Source organism: Ranitomeya imitator, chromosome 1, assembly GCF_032444005.1.
Source record: "Ranitomeya imitator isolate aRanImi1 chromosome 1, aRanImi1.pri, whole genome shotgun sequence".
Lineage (NCBI taxonomy): Eukaryota > Metazoa > Chordata > Amphibia > Anura > Dendrobatidae > Ranitomeya > Ranitomeya imitator.
Window position 1 is genome coordinate 910,882,669 of NC_091282.1, and position 20,156 is coordinate 910,902,824.

At 42.7% G+C, this 20,156-nt stretch overlaps 1 protein-coding gene across 1 annotated transcript in view; it reads right to left on the bottom strand.

The window, feature by feature from the left end:
- Window positions 1–20,156, bottom strand: part of RCHY1 (ring finger and CHY zinc finger domain containing 1) — an 80,604-nt gene that overhangs the window by 13,748 nt on the left and 46,700 nt on the right. Inside the window, exons 5-7 of the mRNA XM_069743502.1 lie at window positions 10,473–10,517; window positions 4,317–4,375; window positions 543–569 (exon numbers count right to left, since the gene is read on the bottom strand). Coding sequence (XP_069599603.1) covers window positions 543–569; window positions 4,317–4,375; window positions 10,473–10,517 — 131 coding nt within the window. The remainder of the gene's footprint in view (window positions 1–542; window positions 570–4,316; window positions 4,376–10,472; window positions 10,518–20,156) is intronic.

Below are 20,156 nucleotides of genomic sequence, written 5' to 3' on the forward strand. Positions count from 1 at the left end.
CTCCATAGTCATAGCATGCCTGTTTAGTGTATTATTTGGGGCGATGTAATGTGTATAGCTGTTTTCACCCCACCTTTGCAATGGCCACCTTCAGCACACAACAGCACTGCATATAAAGGAGAATTATTATAATGCAGAACATAAAGCAATGCAAATGTAGGACATTGCTGTGAATGATTGCACTCAGTGACATACGGTATGTCGATTAGAAAGAGTGCACATTACTATGCATAAAGGATCTGAAAACAGTACTCCTAATGCAGCATCCTGATGTGTTCTGTTCTTAAGAAATTCAATTCTGCAGACCAGTCAAGCCAAACGAAGGTCAGTCCCATATGAAAAGCAAGGTCAACAGAAATTAGTATCAAATCAGATTAGAAAAACGGTTTCATCGCTTTGGTATGCAGAAAAGGCCAGATTTAAAACCCAGACGTAAATGGCAGGCAGATACTGTTCAGCGTACAATGCTATGATTCAGTTTCAGACATTCTGCCAGGATGCACAAATGGCATTTAAGGCAATGAGCGCTGTAATATACTTACTGTTTTAGCATGTCTTCATAACATGTACTGGAGGGACACAACAAAACAATAGCAAATTAGATTCTGCAGGACCTAATCATAATCACCCAAATGCACAGAATCCAGGAAGATTACATTAGGATAAACCTACTTCTGGAATGAGATACACATAACAAAAAGTCAAAACAATCGCTTTTCCCTTTCTTTCAACCACAAGTGCAAATCAGGTTTATTAGGAAAAATGTACAACAGTTCTGCTGTTTGCAAGAAACCAAACAAGAACAATTTGCAATAATTCAACACAAATAATACAACAGGGTTTTTTTTTTAATCAAAATTTAACACAAATGCCACTTTTACTGACCAGAGTAATTATTCAACCCCTTCCTAAGTGTTTTTAACACTTAAGAGAACTTTTGGCTTTCATGACCAGCTGCAAACATGATGCCTAGTCAAGCACCAGTTTCTGGCAGCATTCCTGAGGAATATTAGCCCATTCCTCATGGGTATTTGACCTCCAGTTCACTAAAATTCTTGTGTTTGTGTACTTCAACCCCCTTCTTCATATCCTAATGATTTTCTATGGGTTTCCAGTAAAGAGAAGGCCACACCAAAATCTTCCAGGAATTCTTCTGAAACTAAGATTTGGTGGACTGAGGTATGTTTGGGATAATTGTCTTGTTGGAAGGTCCAATGATGCTCAAGCTTCAGCTTCCTCACAAAAGACATTGTTTTTTTCTGGGATTTCCTGATACTTGATTGAATTCATCTTGCCCCCACATGCTGCAAGCTTTCAGTGCCAGTGGAAGAAAAAAAGCCTACAGCATCACGGAGCCACCACCATATTTCACTATAGGCAGGGTGCCCTTCTCAGTGTATGCTTCAGTCTTCTTCCTCCAGACATACTGCTGATCCATGGACCTAAAAAGTGCCAGCTTTCTTTTACTGGTTCACAAAACAGAATCAGGAAACATCTGTGGCTCATATAGACATGATTTTGAGCATACAGTCATGGCCAAAAGTATTGAAACCCCTGCAATTCTGTCAGATAATACTCATTTTCCTAATGAAAATGATTGCAAACACAAATTATTTGGTATTATCTTCATTTAATTTGTCTTAAATGAAAAAAAGACAAAAAGAATTGTCCTAAAGCCAAATTGGATATAATTCCACACCAAACATAAAAATGGGGGGTGGACAAAAGTATTGACACTATTCAAAAAATCATGTGATGCTTCTCTAATTTGTGTAATTAACAGCACCTGTAACTTACCTGTGGCACCTAACAGGTGTTGGCAATAACTAAATCACACTTGCAGCCAGTTGACATGACTCAACCTCTGTCCTGTGTCTTTGTGTGTACCACATTGAGCATGGAGAAAAGAAAGAAGACCAAAGAACTGTATGAGGACTTGAGAAACCAAATTGTGAGGAAGCATGAGCAATCTCAAGGCTACAAGTCCATCTCCAAAGACCTGAATGTTCCTGTGTCTACCGTGCGCAGTGTCATCAAGAAGTTTAAAGCCCATGGCACTGTGGCTATCCTCCCTAGATGTGGACGGAAAAGAAAAATTGACAAGAGATTTCAACGCAAGATTGTGCGGATGTTGGATAAAGAACCTCGACTAACATCCAAACAAGTTCAAGCTGCCCTACAGTCCGAGGGTACAACAGTGTCAACCCGTATTATCCGTCGGCGTCTGAATGAAAAGGGACTGTATGGTAGGAGACCCAGGAATACCCCACTTCTTACCCCGAGACATAAAAAGCCAGGCTGGAGTTTGCCAAAACTTACCTAAAAAAGCCTAAAACGTTTTGGAAGAATGTTCTCTGGTCAGATGAGACAAAAGTAGAGCTTTTTGGGCAAAGGCATCAACATAGAGTTTACAGGAGAAAAAAAAGAGGCATTCAAAGAAAAGAACACGGTCCCTACAGTCAAACATGCCGGAGGTTCCCTGATGTTTTGGGGTTGCTTTGCTGCCTCTGGCACTGGACTGCTTGACCGTGTGCATGGCATTATGAAGTCTGAAGACTACCAACAAATTTTGCAGCCTAATGTAAGGCCCAGTGTGAGAATGCTGGGTCTCCCTCAGAGGTCATGGGTCTTCCAGCAGGACAATAACCCAAAACACACTTCAACAAGCACTAGAAAATGGTTAGAGAGAAAGCACTGGAGACTTCTAAGGTGGACAGCAATGAGTCCAGACCTGAATCCCATAGAACACCTGTGGAGAGATCTAAAAATGGCAGTTTGGAGAAGGCACCCTTCAAATATCAGGGACCTGGAGCAGTTTGCCAAAGAAGAATGGTCTAAAATTGCAGCAGAGCATTGCAAGAAACTCATTGATGGTTACCAGAAGCGGTTTTGGCTAAAGGTTGTGCAACCAAGTATTAGGCTGAGGGTGCCAATACTTTTGTCTGGCCCATTTTTAGAGTTTTGTGTGAAATGATCAATGTTTTGCTTTTTGCTTCATTCTCTTTTGTGTTTTTTCATTTAAAACAAATTAAATGAAGATAATACCAAAGAATTTGTGTTTGCAATCATTTTCAGAAAGAAACTGAGTATTATCTGACAGAATTGCAGGGGTGTCAATACTTTTGACCATGACTGTATTGCAACTGATCTCTGGGTAAGTAAAACGGAGTTTGGGCAAGGAGACCTTTAGTGTTTAGTATGCTCCTAAATGCTGTACGTTTTCTTTAGTCTTTCAAGGGTTTTTTTTTTGCCCACCTGCCTCCCTAGTAATCTAGTGACAGCCGGTGATATCTTAAATGTTCGGGTTGTATAGCCAGTGTTCCTTTTAACTTGAGAACTACATTTCCAACTGTATCTCTAGGAATAAATGCTGAAGGGGCTCTACTAAGTATTAAAGATTCTTGTCATGAAGGAGATAAATAATTATGAGACTCAGCAGTTCTTAAAAGTGGCAATTTGTGCTGAATTTGTAGTGACCACGTGTTACATTAGTTGAGTTGAGCTATTTAAATTGTTCTTTTTTCATTTGTTTACTACAAATCAACAAAAAGTTTGTAAATTTTACCAATAAACATAATTTGCAATGGGAGTTGAATAATTGTAATTGCAACTGTATACATCTCATTTATGCACTTCATACACATATAAATGTGACAATTGCAAAGGAATTGTATAAGCATGTATATGAGATAGTTCGGGAAATTAGGCTGCCGTCACACTAGCAGTATTTGGTCAGTATTTTACATCAGTATTTGTAGCCAAAACCAGGAGTGGAACAATTAGAGGAAAAGTATAATAGAAACATATGCACCACTTCTGTATTTATCACCCACTCCTGGTTTTGGCTGAGAAATACTGATGTAAAATACTGATCAAATACTGATAGTGTGATGGCAACCTTAGATTGTTATCTCTACTAAGGAATATATTGGTGCTAAAAATAATAAGATAATAAAAGAAACCACAACAATATTATCTATGGGTTGTGTTTGCATTGCTGCTCAGCCTATTTAACCTTTCTGCACACAGCACTGTAATAAGGTACCATTAGGGTTAAGTTCCTACACAATGCTGTACTATTACGCTATAGACATCACGGGCGAGGGTAAGCGTAATTAGCAGTGACTAGAGAATATTCACTCTGGAGAGGATTGAAAAAGCAGTAACAAATGAACAGACTGTCTATTTTTAATGCATCATCCCTTGATTTCTATGATAAATATTGATGCACTCTGGCAATTGTTCAATCCCATAGAAACAATGACTTGACAGCTGATATGTCAAACTCAAATAGCCTGAATCATGTACATTCTCACCTGTGCAAGAGATGCCCGCAAGGGAGAACACGAGCGCCAACTCTGGAGGTATGTATATCCTGTAGAGAAAGGCATCACACAGAGGGTAATATTTTATGTGCAGCACTCACAGATACAAGACAGTCTACTCTGGCACATTCTGATGCTACGTGTACTCCACAACAGAGTCCAGGCATGTAAGAATATATCATCCGTTGCATTTTCAATATTCCATAATTTATTGCAAAATAAATAGTATGGAGGCTTGTTCAGATGTCACAGCATTGATGCTGCACGGAAAACCTTGGCAATTTACAGTATAAGCCACGTAGATGTGGTCTTTAAACACCATTCACAGATAATGGAAAAAGATCAGCATGAACGTTAGGGCATGAAATGGCTTTTAAAATGTGCAGAATGGACATTATATTGAGGAAATATGTTTTACAGGCTTTGCCACTCATCTGGATTGTCAGGTTAAGTTTCTTAAGGAAAATCAATCACTAGGTTTTTCCTAACCAACCCACCATACCTTTAATTGGCAGCTTAAGGCTAGTTTCACACTAGCTTTTGAGTAGCTGCGGACTTCCTCTGTGAAGCCCCGCCCTCGGCCACACCTCCACCGCTAGCTCTGCCTACTTCTGCATGCAGCCTGTGTACCTATCTTTAACATTAGGTACACAGGTTGTGCGGCTGTATGCGGATGCTTCCGCATGCGTCGTTTTGTCGATGCGGAGAAAAAAAGAAATTGCAACCAGCTGCATCCTACGCTGGTCGCCGTATCGTCAAAATGACGCATGCAGAAGCATCCGCATACAGCTGCACGACCTGCGTACCTAATGTTAAAGATAGGTACGCAGGCCGCATGCACAAGTAGGCAGAGCTAGCGGCGGAGGTGCGGCCGAGGGCAGGGCTTCACAGAGGAAGTAAGCAGCCCTCCGCAGCTCCTCAAAACGCTAATGTGATACCAACCTTACATATACACTGTACATAGGTCAAGGTTATACAGATCTCATGAATATTCCAGGCTACATAGCAGCAAGTTTACTAGGCCTCTACTGCTAATCTCCTGATTTTATCAAAAGTACAGCAAGCAGTCCAGTAAAGGTACCGTTACACTAAACGACTTACCAACGATCACGACCAGCGATACGACCTGGCCGTGATCGTTGGTAAGTCGTTGTGTGGTCGCTGGGGAGCTGTCACACAGACAGCTCTCTCCAGCGACCAACGATCCAGGGAAAGACTTCGGCATCGTTGAAACTGTCTTCAGCGATGCCGAAGTCCCCGGGTAACCATCGGGTTACTAAGTGCAGGGCCACTTACCATAGTCCCAAATAAAGACAGACAGACAGACGGAAGTACCCCTTAGACAATTATGTATATGGACTAGAAGGTGGCACGATTCTCGGGTATTCTAGAATATGCATGTCCACATAGTATATTGCCCAACCCACGTAGTACATTGCCCAGCCACGTAGTATATTGCCCAGCCACGTAGTATATTGCCCAGCCACGTAGTATATTGCCCAGCCACGTAGTATATTGCCCAGCCACGTAGTATATTGCCCAGCCACGTAGTATATTGCCCAGCCACGTAGTATATTGGCCAGTTACGTAGTATATTGCCCAGTCACGTAGTATATTGCGCAGCCAAGTAGTATATTGCCCAGTTACGTATTATATTTCCCAGCCACGTAGTATATTGCCCAGTTACGTAGTATGCAGTGACGCTGCTACCATGAGGCGATTTGAGCTCTTTGGCTCAGGCGGCAGAAGAGAGGGGGCGGCAGATTCTGTAGTATTATACTTACCTACTCCCGGCGTGGTCCCTGCTTCTTCCAGCGCTGCAGATTCTTCCTGCACTGAGAGGTCACATGGTACCGCTCATTACAGAAATGAATATGCGGCTCCACCTCCCATAGGGGTGAAGCCGCATATTAATTTCTGTAATGAGCTGTAACTGTGACCGCTCAATACAGGAAGAAGATGCAGCAGTGGAAGAAGGAGGGACGCAGCGCCAGCAGTAGGTGAGTATACGGGGAGGGGGAGCGCTGCGCGATATTTACCTTTCCTCGCTCCAGTGTGGCTCCGTCTTCAGCGTCCTCTGGCAGTGACGCTCAGGTCAGAGGGCGCGGTGACGTAGTCAGTGCGCGCCCTCTGCTGAAAGTCAGTGCTGAAGACGGAGCCGCACGAGGAGCAGGTAAATATTTCCAGTGTCGGGGTCCTGAGCGAAGAGAGGTAAGTATGTGATTTATTTTTTAGCGCAGCAAAAGCAAATGGGGCAAGTGACTATACAGAGCATCTTATGGGGCCATAACACTTGTGCAGCATTATATGGGGCAAGTGACTATACGGAGCATCTTATGGGGTCATAACACTTGTGCAGCACTATAAGGGGCAAGTGGCTGTGCGAAGCATCTTATGGGGCCATAACACTTGTGCAGCACTATAAGGGGCAAGTGGCTGTGCGGAGCATCTTATGGGGCCATAACACTTTTGCAGCACTATAAGGGGCAAGTGGCTGTGCGGAGCATCTTATGGGGCCATAACACTTGTGCAGCACTATAAGGGGCAAGTGGCTGTGCGGAGCATCTTATGGGGCCATAACACTTTTGCAGCACTATAAGGGGCAAGTGGCTGTGCGGAGCATCTTATGGGGCCATAACACTTGTGCAGCACTATAAGGGGCAAGTGACTGTATGGAGCATCTTATGGGGCCATAACACTTGTGCAGCACTATATTGGGCAAATATCTCTATGGAGCATCTTAAGGGGCCCTTATTACCCTTTATGCAGGATTATATGGGGCATAGTTTAATATGGAGCATCAAATGGGGCCCATCAAACTTTATGAAGCATTATATGAGGCTCCTGATTCAATATGGATATTCAAAAACACTTAACCTACTGATGTCTCAATTAATTTTACTTTTATTGGTATCTATTTTTACTTTTGGGGGGTCGGCTTATACTACTCGGGTCGGCTTATACTACTCGGGTCGGCTTATACTCGAGTATATACGGTAACTGGATTTGCGCTGCTAGGTTTTTTTTTTTTTTATATAACTCCGGGGTCAAGTGCCTGCCCCCCTCCTCCCTCCCTCCTTCCCATCCCCCCTCCAGCAGGGACTGTGTGTGTGTATGGAGGGGGGGGGGGGGGGGTCGTGCCATTTTTCCTTTCGCCTCAGGCAGCAGAGAGGCTAGGTTCACCCCTGGATGCAAGTTCTTTACAAAACAAATTGACTGCACTCCAGACCAACAATAACCTAGAAAAGCAGTTGCAAGAAGCAACATCAACACCACCTACCTTCACACGCCGCAACAAAGAGACACAATTCCAGTCATCACATTAGGGTCGAGTTAATTGTTTATCAAATATAAAAGAGCAATTTTCAAGTTGATAATTTTATATAATGATATAAAACTCCAAATGGCCCTTGTCGGGGAAAAAAGGTTCCCCATCCCCGCTGTAGGACCTGGAAGGCAGTTATCCAAAGTGCAGATAGACAAACGAACATCTAAGGTATAAAGTGGCATATGTAAAGTTTTCTTTTAAAAGGAATGCACCATCAGAAAATTATCTGCTGATTAAGTCGGCTTTTTGGGTTGCATGTGTTTTTCTTTTAAAATGTTGGCAATTTTCTTCTCATATCATGATCTGTATTAAAAAAATATAATTTTGCAATTTTCATCACAGAAGACTTTTCCGAAGTCTGAATATCATCGCAGGTAAGATTAAAATAACAGGTAACACATCTATGGACAGCTGATAACACATGAGCCACCATCACAGTAGGTGAGGTCACAGTTTCCTCTCACTTCACAATTACATTGCCAATTAGATGCTTCAACAACAAAGATAGGGTCTGAGTCCTTTTATTTTTGCTGATGTACAGTATATGTGGATTTTCTGAAACAGGAGGCATGAGACTAAAATTTCCTCAGTGGCCACTGTGAAATTTGCAAGATTTCAATTTTTAATAAAGTGATATTGAAATAAAGAATAGAAATTTTATTTTTAAAATATAAGTAACTAGAAAACCTGATTTTAAAAAGAGCTAAATTGCTGATGACACATTCTTTTTAAGCAATCTGCAGTTTGCACAATGCAATCCTTGCATCCTATATCACCAGTTATTAGTCCCATGTCACTAAACCTAAATAGTGTATTTGTTCTACAAAAAGTTTGCAAGATAATTAAACAATGAGTGAGATTTTATAGCTCCGTAATGATTTCAGCGAAAACAAGGGAGTTTTCTAGCAGAATTAACTATAGCAATTGTTACCATCCACCTCTCGTGTCTCCCCTTTTCCTCATAGTTTGTAAGCTTACGAGCAGGGCCCTCACTCCTCCTGGTATCTGTTTTGAACTGTATTTCTGTTATGCTGTAATGTCTATTGTATGTACAAGTCCCCTCTATAATTTGTAAAGCGCTGCGGAATATGTTGGCGCTATATAAATAAAAATTATTATTATTATTATTATTATATTATTCCTTCGATTTCCTGTATGTATTAACACCCTCTTTGATCTCACAATCTGTCAAACAACTAACAAACTTATACAGATCTTCTGATGCAGTCTGACAGTACTATAGTATATGTCTCAAGATGCTGTATACAGCTGCTAACTGGCGGAGAAGATCATGTCATATACTATGTATCCTACCCCCCAGGAAGTTGTTGAGAGGGGTTCCTTGACCGTACTCACTTCCACATCTGGTGGTGAGTATCGCCAATGCTGCTGCTAGAGCATGTGCACAATCAGCACGTATTGCACAACTGTCCTTTCAATTACAAGGGGTCACCCGTTTTGATGTGGTGATGCATCAAAATCAGTGCTCCTCCACTTCCTGGTACACCACTGCCCTGGATAAAGCAAGGGAGGCAAAACTCTTGCTTGGGTCAGAATAGAGGTGTGCAGCATGGAAACGTGTGTGTTATATGATATTACAAACTATTTTTACCCTTGTCAGTGTAGTAACAGCCTTTGTGTATATTACTAAACATATATATGTACTTTACTATGTGATAGTTGGGAAGAGAGAGTAATAAAGCGGTTGACATTGGAAGAGCTCCAGTTATCAAACTACAAGGATCAGCAAGCTGATTGATTACAGCATGCAATTTACTGCTTTCTGTATTTAAGTAGCAAAACAAAGTTTTAAAGATGCACTATTACAGCACTTTTTTTTTTTGCTTTAACCCCTTAGTGACAGGGCCATTGTTTTTTTATCTGACCAGTGTCACTTTATGGCTATGTGCACACGTTGAGGAATGGGGTGCATTATTTTCTGCACAAAATCCGCATCTCCTGGCAGAAACCGCAGGTGCAGATTTGCCGTGGTTTTTGCCACTGCAGATTTCTATAATGGAAGGGTGCAGAAACGCTGCAGATCCGCGCACAAGGAGTGACATGCACAACTTTTAAATCCGCAGCGTTTCCGCACGGATTTTGTCCGCACCATCTGCACAGCTTTTTTTTCCCATTGATTTACATTGTACTGCAAATCACAGTGCGGATCTGCAGCGGATCCGCACTAAATCCGGATCGTGTGCACACAGCCTATGTGGTAATAACTCTGGTATGCTTCAACAAATCTCTCAGAATCAGTGGGATCCATTGAAGCGTTCCAGAGTTATGATATCATAAATTGATACTGTTCAGAATTGTAAAAATTTGCCTGGTCAGGAAGGTGAAAACAGGCTTGGGTCGAAGGGGTTAATGGAGAAGCAGTGACTACTAGTGATGCAAACAGGCTTTAGAGAGGAATATATACACCAATAAGACTATTTATTGAAGAGCGAGCACATATCTCCAGGGCATCCAGCTCACATAGCATACCCACTCATTCATTCACTTATAAATCCAGACAGTAAAGTAACTGTTATAAACAGGATAATACTTATGTCTACATACAGTGGAGCAGGAATTAGCATTGGTTTATGATGTAAACTCAAGAGCCTCATACTTATTGGATCCATTTGCCTTTCCAGACGATTTCTAATACACTGGCTTATCTTTGCGTCTCTCAATTGTGTGCCCCAAAGCAGTGCTAGAAAAAGACGTAAAAATGTGCAATAGCAATTCCCAAAAAATACTCATTGAGAAACAGATAAAACCGTGCTGGGTTTACTATAGTGTACTACATTACTAACTTTACCATTACTCACCTCTAAACATATAGGGCAGTCTTGCCTTGACACATTTTCTATGCACTAAGGCAAAAGAGAAAAAGAAATTAAACAAAATATTGTAAGTAACACAATATGACTATACGCTGGGAGTCAGTGCAGGTATAAAACAGACCGGGCTACCACTTTGTATTAATCACAATGCAGTCAGCAGGAATGAAAGGAACACTTTTCATGGAAATAAATGAGAAGCAGGTAAAATACACACAATTATCTCTAAGATTTTATACAGGATTCACCAAACTGAAAAAAAAAAAAAAAAAAAAAAGAGGTCCACGTCCTTTAGATCATTTTCACTAGGCGCACATGCCAGGCCTAATAGGTGGGCAATGCTTATCTAGAGCACTTTGCTTGCCTGGAAAGCATAACTCGCAGCAAATTTCTCTAAAACAGACACCAAAAAGAATGACAACTAATGTAACTTAGCAGGGTGGTGAGGGACATAAATTGGTTACTTGCTGTAACTAGTAAAGAACAGGGGGCTATAGTGAAGCTTTCCTGTATAATTTCCTACATACTCAACTCAGTATAGGAATACCAAATTATTAGTGAATTTTTAAGAAAAAAAGTATATAAATATGTTGGTTTTGCTCAGCTGCTGGATAGCGCCCCCCTGTGTGCTGGCACTCTTTAATGTAACATAGTAACATAGTTTTTAAGGATGAAGGAAGACTAAGTCCATCTAGTTCAACCCATAGCCTCACCTAAAATGCCCTAACATGTTGATCCAGAGGAAGGCAAAAAAAAAAACAATGTGGCAAAGAGTAAGGGTATGTGCACACGATGCGGATTTTGGTGCGGATCCGCAGCAGTTTCCCATGAGTTTACAGTTCAATGTAAACCTGTGGGAAACCAAAAACGCTGTGCACATGCTGCGGAAAAAAAACGCGCGGAAATGCAGCGGTTTACATTCCGCAGCATGTCACTTATTTCTGCGGATAAGCGGTTTTACAACTGCCCCTTTGGAAAACCGCAGTTGTAAAACCGCAGAAAAACCGCGGTAAATCCGTAATAAATCTGCAGCAAAAACGCAGTGGCCAAGAATACGTGTGCACATAGCCTAAGGCTTCTTTCACACTTCCGTCGGCTGGCGGCCGTCAGAATGCGTCATTGCGACGTATTGACAGATGTAAAAAAAATAGTGGAAAACTGATGTAACGCATCCAGTTTTTTTTTACGGAAGCGTTAGATGTGTTGAATTAGGCACTGCCTGAATTTGGGTCCTCCCTCCTTATGTACTCGTGTGCCTTGTTATCTGCTCATGTTTAATGTATTTGTCTATATTTGCCCCGTATTCACATGTAAAGCGCCATGGAATAAATGGCGCTATAAAAATGTATAATAATAATAATAATAATAATAATTTGAATGGAGGGAGAGGGAGAGAGAGAGAGAAAGAAAACATTCCCCTGACTAGACAATCCTTCCAGGCATGCTCAGAAGAGAAAAACGGGATATGTCGCTGGATTCCTGCTTTTCACAGCCAGCGACGGATCCATAGGCTTCCATTACAGCCGCCGACGGGCAGCGCCATCGCTGAGCGACTATCCGACGTGCAGAAAAAACGTTCCTCTGAACATTTTCTCCACCCGACGGACAGTTATTTTCCGACGGATCCAGTGCACGAAGGATGAAACGGATGGCCATCCGTCACAATCCATCACTAATACAAGTCTAAGGGAAAAAACAGGATCCTGCGGAAAAATTTGCAGGATCCTGTTTTTTCAAAAAAATCAACGGATTATGACAGGAGCTAAAACACGGAAGTGTGAAAGAGGCCTAAGCTCCACATTGGGGGAAAAAATTTCCTTCCCGACTCCACATACGGCAGACTAGCTCCCTGGATCAACGCCCTACCAAGGAATCTAGTATATATAACCTGTAAATTATACTTTTCAAGAAAGGCATCAAAGTCACTTAAATTTTAGTAATAAATCACTCATTACAACATCATACAGCTAAGAGTTCCATAGTCTCACTTTTCACAGTAAAAAATCCACGTCTGTTATTATGGTTAAAGGCGGGAGATGATTAGGGCATGCACGAGCATTTTGGTAGAGTGTGGGTTGAGGAAAGGACGGATTCTGGAAATATTTTTGAGCTGAAGGTGACAGGAGGTGGCGAGAGCTTGGATGTGCGGTTTGAAGGACAGGGCAGAGTAAAGGGTTACTCCGAGGCAGCGGATTTTGGGGACAGGGGAAAGTGTGATTTTATTTATTTTGATAGATAGATCAGGTAGGGAAGATATGATTTTTTATTTTTATGGCTCTGCATTATAAACTTCTGTGAAGCACTTGGTGGGTCAAAGTGCTCACCACACATCTAGATAAATTCCTTAGGGGTCTACTTTCCAAAATGGTGTCACTTGTGGGGGGTTTCAATGTTTAGGCACATCAGGGGTTCTCCAAATGCAACATGGTGTCCCATCTCAATTCCAGTCAATTTTGCATTGAAAAGTCAAACGGCGCTCCTTCGCTTCCAAGCTCTGCCATGCGCCCAAACAGTAGTTTACTCCCACATATGGGGTATTGGCGTACTCAGGACAAATTGTACAACAACTTTTGGGGTCCATTTTATCCTGTTACCCTTGGTAAAATAAAACAAATTGGAGCGGAAGTAAATTTTTTGTGAAAAAAAGTTAAATGTTCATTTTTATTTAAACATTCCAAAATTCCTATGAAACACCTGAAGGGTTAATAAACTTCTTGAATGTGGTTTTGAGCACCTTGAGGGGTGCAGTTTTTAGAATGGTGTCACACTTGGGTATTTTCTATCATATAGACCTCTCAAAATGACTTCAAATGAGATGTGGTCCCTAAAAAAAAAAATGGTGTTGTAAAAATGAGAAATTGCTGGTCAATTTTTAACCCTTATAACTCCCTAACAAAAAAAAATTTTGTTTCCAAAATTTATGAGGTTATAACTCTGGAACGCTTCAACGGATCCTGGTGATTCTGACATTGTTTTCTCGTGACATATTGTACTTCATGATAGTGGTAAAATTTCTTTGATATTACCTGCGTTTATTTGTGGAAAAAAAACAGAAATTTGGCGAAAATTTTGAAAATTTCGCAATAAGTAACATTTCCCACATGTCTACTTTACATCAGCACAATTTTGGAACCAAAATTTTTTTTTGTTAGGGAGTTATAAGGGTTAAAAGTTGACCAGCAATTTCTCATTTTTACAACACCATTTTATTTTAGGGACCACATCTCATTTGAAGTCATTTTGAGGGGTCTATATGATAGAAAATACCCAAGTGTGACACCATTCTAAAAACTGCACCCCTCAAGGTTCTCAAAACCACATTCAAGAAGTTTATTAACCCTTCAGGTGCTTCACAGGAATTTTTGGAATGTTTAACCCCTTCATGACCCAGCCTATTTTGACCTTAAAGACCTTGCCGTTTTTTGCAATTCTGACCAGTGTCCCTTCATGAGGTAATAACTCAGGAACGCTTCAATGGATCCTAGCGGTTCTGAGATTGTTTTTTCGTGACATATTGGGCTTCATGTTAGTGGTAAATTTAGGTCAATAAATTCTGTGTTTATTTGTGATAAAAACGGAAATTTGGCGAAAATTTTGAAAATTTCGCAATTTTCACATTTTGAATTTTTATTCTGTTAAACCAGAGAGTTATGTGACACAAAATAGTTAATAAATAACATTTCCCACACGTCTACTTTACATCAGCACAATTTTGGAAACAAAATTTTTTTTTGCTAGGAAGTTATAAGGGTTAAAATTTGACCAGCGATTTGTCATTTTTACAACGAAATTTACAAAACCATTTTTTTTAGGGACCACCTCACATTTGAAGTCAGTTTGAGGGGTCTATATGGCTGAAAATACCCAAAAGTGACACCATTCTAAAAACTGCACCCCTCAAGGTGCACAAAACCACATTCAAGAAGTTTATTAACCCTTCAGGTGCTTCACAGCAGCAGAAGCAACATGGAAGGAAAAAATGAACATTTAACTTTTTAGTCACAAAAATGATTTTTCAGCAACAATTTTTTTATTTTCCCAATGGTAAAAGGAGAAACTGAACCACGTACGTTGTTGTCCAATTTGTCCTGAGTACGCTGATACCTCATATGTGGGGGTAAACCACTGTTTGGGCGCACGGCAGGGCTTGGAAGGGAAGGAGCGCCATTTGACTTTTTGAATGAAAAATTGGCTGCACTCTTTAGCGGACACCATGTCACATTTGGAGAGCCCCCGTGTGCCTAAAAATTGGAGCTCCCCCACAAGTGACCCCATTTTGGAAACTAGACGCCCCAAGGAACTTATCTAGATGCATAGTGAGCCCTTTAAACCCCCAGGTGCTTCACAAATTGATCCGTAAAAATGAAAAAGTACTTTTTTTTCACAAAAAAATTCTTTTAGCCTCAATTTTTTCATTTTCACATGGACAACAGGATAAAATGGATCCTAAAATTTGTTTGGCAATTTCTCCTGAGTACACCGATACTTCACATGTGGGGGTAAACCACTGTTTGGGCACATGGTAAGGCTCGGAAGGGAAGGAGCGCCATTTGACTTTTTGAATGAAAAATTATCTCCATCGATAGCGGACACCATGTCGCGTTTGGAGAGACCCTGTGTGCTTAAACATTGGAGCTCCCCCACAAGTGACCCCATTTTGGAAACTGGACCCCCCAAGGAACTTATCTAGATGCCTAGTGAGCACTTTAAACCCTCAGGTGCTTCACAAATTGATCCGTAAAAATGAAAAAGTACTTTTTTTTCACAAAAAATTTATTTTCGCCTCAATTTTTTCATTTTCACATGGGCAATAGGATAAAATGGATCCTAAAATTTGTTGAGCAATTTCTCCCGAGTACGCCGATACCTCATATGTGGAGGTAAACCACTGTTTGGGCACACGGCAGGGCTCGGAAGGGAAGGCGCGCCTTTTAACTTTTTGAATGGAAAATTAGCTCCAATTGTTAGCGGACACCATGTCGCATTTGGAGAGCCCCTGTGTGCCTATGCAATGGAGCTCCCCCACAAGTGACCCCATTTTGGAAACTAGACCCCCCAAGGAACTTATCTAGATGCATACTGAGCACTTTAAACCCCCAGGTGCTTCACAGAAGTTTATAATGCAGAGCCATGAAAATAAAAAATAATTTTTCTTTTCTCAAAAATGATTTTTTAGCCTGGAATTTCCTATTTTGCCAATGGTAATAGGAGAAATTGGACCACAAATGTTGTTGTCCAGTTTGTCCTGAGTATGCAGATACCCCATATGTGGGGGTAAACCACTGTTTGGGCGCACGGCAGGGCTCAGAAGGGAAGGCACGCCATTTGGCTTTTTAAATGGAAAATTATCTCCAATCATTAGCGGACACCATGTCGCGTTTGGAGAGCCCCTGTGTGCCTAAACATTGGAGATCCCCCACAAATTACCCCATTTTGGAAACTAGACCCCGAAAGGAACTTATCTAGATGTGAGGTGAGCACTTTGAACCCCCAAGTGCTTCACAGAAGTTCATAACACAGAGCAGTGAAAATAATAAATACGTTTTCTTTCCTCAAAAATAATTTTTTAGCCCAGAATTTTTTATTTTCCCAAGGGTTACAGGAGAAATTGGACCACAAAAGTTGTTGTCCAGTTTCTCCTGAGTACGCTGATACCCCATGTTTGGGGGTAAACCACTGTTTGAGCACACGTGGGGGCTCAGAAGGGAAGTAGTGACTTTTGAAATGCAGACTTTGATGGAATGGTCTGCGGGCGTCACATTGCGTTTGCAGAGCCCCTGGTGTGCCTAAACAGTAGAAACCCCCCACAAGTGACCCCATTTTGGAAACTAGACCCCCAAAGGAACTTATCTAGATGTGTGGTGAGCACTTTCAACCCCCAAGTGCTTTACAGAAGTTTATAACGCAGAGCCGTGAAAATAATAAATACGTTTTCTTTCCTCAAAAATAATTTTTTAGCCCAGAATTTTTTATTTTCCCAAGGGTTACAGGAGAAATTGGACCGCAAAAGTTGTTGTCCAGTTTCTCCTGAGTACGCTGATGCCCCATGTGTGGGGGTAAACCACTGTTTGGGCACACGTGGGGGCTCAGAAGGGAAGTAGTGACTTTTGAAATGCAGACTTTGATGGAATGGTCTGCGGGCGTCACGTTGCGTTTGCAGAGCCCCTGGTGTGCCTAAACAGTAGAAACCCCCCACAAGTGACCCCATTTTGGAAACTAGACCCCCCCAAGGAACTTATCTAGATATGTGGTGAGCACTTTGAACCCCCAAGTGCTTCACAGACGTTTACAACGCAGAGCCGTGAAAATAAAAAATCATTTTTCTTTCCTCAAAAATGATGTTTTAGCAAGCAATTTTTTATTTTCTCAAGGGTAACAGGAGAAATTGGACCCCAGTAATTGTTGCGCAGTTTGTCCTGAGTATGCTGGTACCCCATATGTGGGGGTAAACCACTGTTTGGGCACACGTCGGGGTTCGGAAGTGAGGGAGCACCATTTGAATTTTTGAATACAAGATTGGCTGGAATCAATGGTGGCGCCATGTTGCGTTTGGAGACCCCCTGAAGTGCCTAAACAGTGGAAACCCCTCAATTCTACCTCCAACACACCCCTAACCCTTATCCCAACTGTAGCCGTAACCCTAATCACAACCCTAACCCCAACACACCCCTAACCACAACCCTAACCCCAACACACCCCTAACCCTAACCACAACCCTAATTCCAACCCAACTCTAAGGCTATGTGCCAACGTTGCGGATTCGTATGAGATTTTTCAGCATCATTTTTGAAAAATCCGCGGGTAAAAGGCACTGCGTTTTACCTGTGGATTTACCGTGGATTTCCAGTGTTTTTTGTGCGGATTTCACCTGTGGATTCCTATTGAGGAACAGGTGTAAAACGCTGCGGAATCCGCACAAAGAATTGGCATGCTGCGGAAAATACAACGCAGCGTTCCCGCGCGGTATTTTCTGCACCATGGGCACAGCGGATTTGGTTTTCCATATGTTTACATGGTACTGTAAACCCGATGGAACACTGCTGCGAATCCGCAGCGGCCAATCCGCACCGTGTGCACATAGCCTAATTCTAAAGGTATGTGCACATGCTGCGGAAAACGCTGCGGATCCGCAGCAGTTTCCCATGAGTGTACAGTTCAATGTGAACCTATGGGAACCAAAAATCGCTGTACACATGCTGCGGAAAAACTGCACGGAAACGCAGCGGTTTACATTCCGCAGCATGTCACTTCTTTCTGCGGATTCCGCAGCGGTTTTAGAACTGCTCCAATAGAAAATCGCAGTTGTAAAACCGCAGTGAAATGCGCAGAAAAACCGCGGTAAATCCACGATAAATCGGCAGCGGTTTAGCACTGTGGATTTTTCAAATCCGCTGCGGAAAAATCCGCATAGGACCAGAATACGTGTGCACATACCGAAACCCTAACCCTAGCCCTAACCCTACCCCTAGCCCTAACCCTACCCCTAACCCTACCCCTACCCCTAACCCTACCCCTAACCCTACCCCTAACCCTAACCCTAGTTCTTACCCCAACCTTAGTGAAAAAAAAAAAAATTCTTTATTTTTTTTATTGTCCCTATCTATGGGGGTGACAAAGGGGGGGGTCATTTACTATTTTTTTTATTTTGATCACTGAGATAGGATATATCTCAGTGATCAAAATTCACTCTGGAACGAATCTGCCGGCCGGCAGATTCGGCGGGCGCACTGCACATGCGCCCGCCATTTTGGAAGATGGCGGCGCCCAGGAAAGAAGACGGACGGACCTCGGGCGGCCAGGTAAGTATAAGGGGGGGGAGATCAGGGCACGGGGGGGGCGTCGGAGCACGGGGGGGTGGATCGGATCATGGGGGGGGGGGTGGATCGGAACACGGGAGGGAGGATTGGAGCACGGGGAAGGATTGGAGCACGGGGTGAGGGATCGCTGTGCGGGGGGGGTGGATCGGAGCACGGGGGGGGGGTCGCTGTGTGCGGGGGGGGATCGGAGTGCGGGGGGGTTTGATTGCAGCACAGGGGGTGTGATTGGTGCACGGGGAAGCGGACAGGAGGACGGGGGAGCGGAGCACAGGACGGAGGGGAGCGGACCACAGATCGGGGGGCTGGGGGGGCGATCGGAGGGGTGGGGTGGGTGCACATAAGTGTTTCCAGCCATGGCCGATGATATTGCAGCATCGGCCATGGCTGGATTGTAATATTTCACCAGTTTTTTAGGTGAAATATTACAAATCGCTCTGATTGGCAGTTTCACTTTCAACAGCCAATCAGAGCGATCGTAGCCACGAGGGGGTGAAGCCACCCCCCCTGGGCTAAACTACCACTCCCCCTGTCCCTGCAGATCGGGTGAAATGGGAGTTAACCCTTTCACCCGGCCTGCAGGGACGCGATCTTTCCATGACGCATATGCTGCGTCATGGGTCGGAATGGCACCGACTTTCATGACGCAGCGTATGCGTCAAAGGTCGGGAAGGGGTTAAATAAAAATTAACATTTAACTTTTTTTCACAACAAATTTACTTCAGCTCCAATTTGTTTTATTTTACCAAGGGTTACAGGAGAAAATGGACCCCAAACGTTGTTGTACAATTTGTCCTGAGAACGCTGATACCCCATATGTGGGGGTTAACCACAGTTTGGGCGCATGGCAGAGCTCGGAAGGGAAGGAGCGCCATTTGACTTTTCAATGCAAAATTGACTGGAATTGAGATGGGACGCCATGTTGCGTTTGGAGAGCCACTGATGTGCCTAAACATTGAAACCCCCCACAAGTGACACCATTTTGGAAAGTAGACCCCCTAAGGAACTTATCTAGAGGTGTGGTGAGCACTTTGACCCACCAAGTGCTTCACAGAAGTTTATAATGCAGAGCCGTAAAAATAAAACAAAATTTTTTTCCCACAAAAATAATTTTTTAGCCCCCAGGTTTGTATTTTTCCGAGGGTAAAAGGAGAAATTGGACCCCAAAAGTTGTTGTGCAATTTGTCCTGAGTGCGTTGATACCCCATATGTGGGGGGGGAACCAGCGTTTGGGCGCATGGGAGGGCTCGGAAGAGAAGGAGCGCCATTTGGAATGCAGACTTAGATGGAATGGTCTGCAGGCGTCACATTGCGTTTGCAGAGCCCCTAATATACCTAAACAGTAGAAACCCCCCACAAGTGACCCCATATTGGAAACTAGACCCCCCCACGGACTTATCTAGATGTGTTGTGAGAACTTTGAGCCCCCAAGTGTTTCACTACAGTTTATAACGCAGAGCCATGAAAATAAAAAATTTCTTTTATTCCCACAAAAATTATATTTTAGCCCCCAGTTTTGTATTTTCCCAAGGGTAACAGGAGAAATTGGACCCCAAAAGTTGTTGTCCAATTTGTCCTGAGTACGCTGATACCCCATATGTTGGGGTAAACCCCTGTTTGGGCACACGGGAGAGCTCGGAAGGGAAGGAGTACTGTTTTACTTTTTCAATGCAGAATTGGATGGAATTGAGATCTGTCGCCATGTCGCGTTTGGAGAGCCCCTGATGTGCCTAAACAGTGGAAACCCCCCCAATTATAACTGAAACCCTAATCCAAACACACCCCTAACCCTAATCCCAACGGTAACCCTAACCACACCTCTAACCCTGACACACCCCTAACCCTAATCCCAACCCTA